The sequence below is a fragment of the Octopus bimaculoides genome, chromosome 10, assembly GCF_001194135.2.
Source record: "Octopus bimaculoides isolate UCB-OBI-ISO-001 chromosome 10, ASM119413v2, whole genome shotgun sequence".
Lineage (NCBI taxonomy): Eukaryota > Metazoa > Mollusca > Cephalopoda > Octopoda > Octopodidae > Octopus > Octopus bimaculoides.
The window spans coordinates 89,884,281-89,891,312 of record NC_068990.1 but is presented as its reverse complement, the minus strand read 5'-3'; the positions used below and the strand labels follow the sequence as shown (position 1 = coordinate 89,891,312).

Genomic DNA, 7,032 nt, shown 5'->3' with positions numbered 1-7,032 from the left:
ATATATATATAAATATATATATATGTAGACACACACATGCATAAATACATACATACATAATACATACACACATACCATACATACATACGTACGTAGGTACATACATACATACATACATGCTTGCATGCATGCATACATACATACATACATACATACATACATACATACATACATACATACACGTATGCATGTACCAATATATACAGCGAAATAACTTAAGAGGGTGATGATATGAATTTGGATTACCTTAAAGGGTTGTATACTGAATGTCATACACAATAAATATTTCATTCTTTTTAGAGTGTTTCTTTTTGTTGGAGACAGTAAATATAAATCTAGTATTTTTTTTTATGACTCTCAAGGAGAAGGGGAGATAATTTCAAGAAAATTCATCGGTAATTTACATAGTAGGGAAAAGACAGTCTGATCTCTATTGCAGCTAAAGGAAAATGATATGTATGTTTCGGTCTATTCGACGTCGTCAGCACAGTTCAATATCAGTTTTCCTGCAGATCAGAAGCATTTTCACAAAATAGAAAGGGAATTAAGTGTGTTTTTGGCCAAGTTTAAAATGTATACAAACATGCATACACACAAAAAATATACTCATATAGCATTATTATATATTCGTGAATGCACACACACACACACACACACACACACGTGTGTATGTATGCATGCTTGTGTATGTATGTGTGCGTATGAATGTATGTACTTGTGTATGTGTATATACATAAGTAGAAAGCTAGATAGATTAATATATATATATATATATGTGTGTGTGTGTGTGTGTGTGTGTGCATATGTGTGTATACCTGTGTAAGCATGAGTATTCATGATTTATATAGTGTACATCTAACGATCTTAACTAAAATGCTTTTAGGTTGTCTGGTCGTCAACAGGTCTTTTCTCCATCGTTGCTGATTACAGTTCGACAGTAGTTCGTACCTCTGGTTGATATGCTATTACCGTCCATGGTTTTCGTCTCAAGTTCGAATACATCCTTCGCTCCGCTGCCCTCAAAGCAATGGCAGTATTTGTGGCACACATAGCGCATGCTCTTACGGAAGTTTCGTGACATGAAGAAATACACCACTGGATTAATACATGACTGAATGTACGGCGAAAAGTCGAAGATTATCTGTAGAAAATAAAATAATATGTAAGATATAGCATAACATAATATGATATTAATATAACGTAATATAATTATCATTCTGACATAAGGTTTTGTGAGGATGGGGCAAGCTGACGATGTTGATCCCAGTGTTCAACTGATATATAGTTTCTTGACGATTAAAGGATGAAAGGCAAAGTTATACACATATTCAGGACAAATATCTCAGTTTCTCTGATAATTTCGAACAGATTTTGGCTTATTTTGTCCTCAGTAGCAGAGCAGACCGTCACCTTCACTGTACTTCTCGAGGTGGTGATGGAGAAAATCGTCGTAGAAGAGTCAACTTGTGCATTGAAAATGAAGGACGAGACACTTTCAACACCTTTTATAAAGTTTTTGAAAGTCTTGTAAAGTCTAATATATTCTTTTGTAGTCTTATACCGTCTTATAAACATTTATTTTGCAATAAAATACTTACTAAGGAGAGACGTTTTAAACATACATTTGTACTATTGATAAACAAAAAATCGTTGAAGCTAGTCTGGTATGTATGTGAATAAATCTATTAAAAAAAACTACACGTTTTTCAAATTCGGGTGCATTTTCAAAAACAAAATTCTCCTATGTGTGTATGTGTGTGTGAGTGTGTATGTATATATATGTGTGTATATATGTATGTAAATATGTGCGAGTGTGTGTGTGCATGTATGTATGTGCGCGTAATTTTGTTTTCGGAACCTACCATTTCACAGCCGGTGTTGTTTTGTTTATGTCCTTGTAACCTAGTGGTTCGCCAAAAGTGACCGATAAAATAAGTATCAGACTTTAAAATAAAAACATACTGACATCCATTTCTTTATACTAAGCCTGCAGAGGTGGTGCCTCTGCATAGTCGCAATCCAATCAATGAGACAAATAAAGCGTAAAAGATAAAATCCGGACGTATAAAACTCTGAACCATTCACCCAGAAAAGTATAACCAAACCATTTATGATTAAAATATATCGCAATAACGTTTTACCTTAACGTTTCCTATCTCAAAGTTAGTCTACGATTGGAAAGGCATAAAAATTAATGATGTGTGCCAGTTTTCTTTTTAACGTTTAAATGTTTCTAGATGTTTTGAATCTGTCAAATATATTCTTCCAATTTTAACCATAAAAACTATTGATCTTAGCGTTATAACATGCTACATTCTTTAATTATTCCTAATTATTATATTTCTTTTTGATGAGATATCGACTGGTTTTCGTTTCCGAAATTTTGACGTGTAAATATTTTCGATATTCCCGTTCCACCATTTTGTCATATTTCTTTCCCACCTTTGTTCACCAAATCAAAATCAAATTTGATTTGAGACTGTCATATAATATAATATAACACAATATAATATAATAAAATGCAATATAATATAATTATGTATACATACATACACACATATATATATATATATATGTATGTTTGTATATATATATATATGTATTTGCATATATATATATATATATATATATAGTGAAAAATATAACAAAAGGAGGAAAATGCACACAATTTATATATCTTTAATATATTTTAAAGGATAGAGTATGATGGTAGTCTACCGGTTTCACGTTTCGCTAATCATGACGTTAAAATTGGTGATAATATTATAATTTCGTATTTTCTTAAGGCGTCTTTGCTTGTTCATGCTGCTTGTATGAGAGTTTGTTTGTAAATGACCTAGCATGTAGAAAAAACTATATATATATATATATATATATACATATAAATATATATATAGATACTTTTCCCTACCACTATCCTATGTCCCCCTTTATCTCATAATAATTCCTTACTTTTGTCTTGATTATTGTCAGTTATTACAGATTATTTCCACCCAGTTTTGGTTTTAGCTATTTTATTTAATTTCGGTAATCTAATGTTTTGTTTACTGAAGTCCTTGGGGTTTTTACGAGAAGCCTTCGAGGAATTTTTATTGTTCAAACATTATTGTTGCCATGTTTGTTAGCTCGACCTCAGTGCTTGATTGGTACTTAATTTATCGACCCCGAACGGATGAAAAGCAAAGTCGACCTCGACACAATCTGAACTCAGAATATAAAGACGGACGAAACACCGCTAAGCATTTTGTCCAGCGTGCTAACGAATAATAATAATCGATTAGCTTCCTGCAAGTTCCAAGCCTTGTGCCTATAGTAGAAAGGATGAATTTTTTTACATCCCCCAACTGTTTAGTAAACCTTGCTAAATCTACCTTCCGTATCTTTTTATTATCTATTCATTTGATGATTTGTTCTAGTTTTTATTTTGCCTGGTTATTTATCTTTTATTCATTCGTTATTTGCCAGTTGCATTTATTAATTGAGAGCTGTACAAATCATCTCTCCAATAAATCAGTTCTTTATACTCTCCATTTTTTTGCTACGACAATCACAGCACTAAATTCTATTTTCTATTCCGTTTTTATCTTTCTCATCACGGAATCAAAACTGTTATCTACTGCAACAAAACTTCAGAACAAATACTCTAATTAATGTTAGCATATAAAAATAAAATAAAAGAGCTAAAAAAAAAAGAACTCCATAACTTAAAGCCAGTTTTATTCTCCCTATGCTCATCCATTTCAGCACACATTTTGATCTGGGTTCTCACATCCTCCCATACACCAGCTTCTGGCCAAATGGGCATGTCTTCGTAAAAGCACTTTTATTTTTTTACCTGTTCATTTTACTTATTTATTTATTTTTACTCATCTATTAATTTATCTATTTGCCCATTGGATATACACCATTATTTCCTTCCTAATTTATCTTTTATTCATGATTTCCTTCGTAATTTATTAATCTACTCATTATTTATATAAGTATTCAATTTATATTATCTTAGCATCTTGTCTTATCCACTTTGTCCATCATTTATTTATTTATCTATTTATTTAATTTTTACGATTTCTTTGCTAATCTCTGTATCACTTATCTCACAACGATTTATTATTTATTCACTTTGCACACATTAATCTAATTTATATAAACCCACAGCTCTTCTTTATTTAGTTCCGACAGCACTTAGCTAAACTCCTTCGACTTTCTTTACAACCCACTAACTTTGACTTTTTTTCAATCTATTATCTTTTAATTGTTTCTCTTTAGACTGCGGCCATGCTAGAGCACCACCTTGAAGAGTTTAGTCGAACAAACTGAACCCAGTATTTATTTTTAGGCCCACTATTTATTTTTATTTGCGCATGCGTATACCCCTGTGTGTGTGTCTATGTTTAGTAAGTGTGTAGACACACACAGGGGTATACGCATGCGTAAATAAAGACACATACAATAGGAATGTAAAATGGCTGATCATTAGTAAGGAAAAACACACGAAAGAAAGAAGAAAGCAAAGGACCACTGATGAGGTCACAGAAGTGTGACGAAAGAACTCTGGCCGAAATACGATTAATATAAAATAAAGCTGAAGCAAATGAAGCAAATGTCATGGTGCTGTTTTTCCTACCCAACTGACCCTACCATACTGTGTAGTCATTAAAAACAAATGATGCACATGCGCGAAATTAAGAATATAAAATGGCGACAATTTACCCATCGCACACTGTATATTTATTACATATATATGCGTGTGTGTATGTGTGTAAGGTGTATAGCTTAGATAACTTGGCCCAGGACATGTCTAACTCCGTAATACTTGGAGTAGTCGTATGTGTATCATGTTCGGGGATGCCACAGCCTACGCGAGTAGGGAAACGTTGTAAAATTTATTCGAGTGTCGGCGGTTTGGTTGTTATTTCTAGGAAACATTTATCCAGGTATCATCTTGATGTTATGTTTTTTCCTTCCTTCTTTGATTTCTTTCAGGTTAATGTTGAAGAAAGCTGGACCAGATGAGGTAAAGAAGAGAAAAAAAAAACATTTTGTCATAAATTTTTGTTATGTAGTGTGAGCATGACTTTTGCAGGGGTTATATCGCACTTGATAAAAATCATAAAACAAACGAACAGTCGCTTGAAAGCCTAAAAGCCTTTTCATTCCCAAACACATATAAACACTCCCACCTCATAGACACATATAAAATACATGTACACTAGCATATACTTATGCATAGCTATCTATCTATCTATCTATCTATCTATCTATCTATCTATCTCTACCTCCTTCCCTCCCTCTCTCCCTATCTATCTATCTATCTATCTATCTATCTATCTATCTATCTATCTATCTATCTATCTGTCTATCTATCTATCTATCTATCTATCTATCTGTCTGTTTGTCTGTCTGTCTGTCTGTCTGCCTGTCTGTCTGTCTGAGTATCTACAGCGCACTCACGTAATGAAAGCTGAAATCACAAATGACATTCTACCCAACCGCGACAGAGGAGTGTCATTTGCGATTTGAATTCCACCTGAATAAATGCTAATTTCTGACAGCATGAAACCAGCATCAATTATGGAAAGCGAAGAGAAAAAAAAACTGAAAGTGAAAGAGAAAAAAACTAAGGATCTCTAATGAAAACATAAACAAAACTTAAAGAAAAGATTGTAAACGAAAACACTATGGCATTCAAAGTGCCTAAAATGAGCTTACATTCATTCATACATACATACATACATACATACATGTATATATATATATATGTGTATGTGTGTGCGTATATATCACACATACACACACACATATGTGTGTGTATACGTATAAAGGAATATACATCATATATATATATATATATATATATATATATATATATAGATGCATACATGTGTGGTTTGTGTGTGTGTCTATATCTGTGGGGGGATCGTTAACTCAATTTCGAGCGCAACTACTTTGTCAGTGTAGACATATGCGTCTAACAGTTCTCATACTTTTCCTTCCCAGACGTACATATTTACTTTCGTAATGAATCATGCTTGAGCTACGCTGTCCTCATTCACTTCTCCAAAATTTCTTTGCAGCAAATGAAGGCAGCAGTTCTTCGTTGGTGATGTTTGCATATAAACCACTCTTTAAAAGTATAATGCGGCCTCTGGCTGTGTATGTGAGATCAATCATCCTTGGCCCCTCTATTATACAGAACTTCATCAGTTTTTGGGTAATACACTTTAAGGAGCGGTTCGATTTTTCTCAAACACACGTTGCTCTTCCCAGATGTAGGTAGTCATTTGCTTCTGTTCAGTGAAAGATATTCTCAATAGCAGTGATACTGCTGAAAGACCAACGGTAGTAGATTGTGATGCCTACAATCTTTATGTCAGTTTGTGCCGAACTCACTTACCGAGAACTATCTACTAAAATAAATTTCGTTGTGCATTTATGCAGATAAATATTTACGTATTTTCTGTCCCGCTTAAGTGGAAAATTAGTTTGAAGAGAGACGTAAGAAAGAAAAATATATCCAGAGAGGATAGGAAGAATAAAAGGTTTAGTTATGAAAGGTGAAGTGGTATTAAGATTGACAGGAGTAGGCTTGAAAGAAGGAGGGATGAGAAAAAAGAGAAGCAACGAAAGAAAGATAGAAAGGGAAAGAGACGAAGATGACAGGAGAAGCAGAGAAAGACATCAAAATGAGAAAGGAAACGACGATGGGAGGAGATAACATTTCACTAATGTACAAACGCACACTGGCACACACTCTAACACATGGATGCACACGTACAAACATAGATGCACTCGTATACACACATACACACATCACAACGTAAGTCAAGACAGTAAAAGTTTGTAAATTTCTTCTTTGATTCTGGTGTCATCGAGAAAAAATCTATTCTCAGATACACTCGTGCACTAACATGCGTACACACAAACGGGCACACGCACGCACACTCACGCACACGCACGCACGCACGCATACACACACACGCACGCACACACACATACACGCACACGCACACACACGCACGCACACACACAAAC

The 7,032-nt window shown here is 33.9% G+C and overlaps 1 protein-coding gene across 2 annotated transcripts in view; it reads right to left on the bottom strand.

Moving 5' to 3' along the window:
• Window positions 1-7,032, bottom strand: part of LOC106869404 (somatostatin receptor type 2) — a 159,415-nt gene that overhangs the window by 10,086 nt on the left and 142,297 nt on the right. Inside the window, exon 6 of one of the 2 annotated variants that reach the window (XM_052971360.1) lies at window positions 949-1,141. In XM_052971360.1, coding sequence (XP_052827320.1) covers window positions 949-1,141 — 193 coding nt within the window. Of the gene's footprint in view, window positions 1-39; window positions 1,142-7,032 lie in introns of those variants that run through there. The other variant, XM_014915129.2, reaches the window with a different exon arrangement.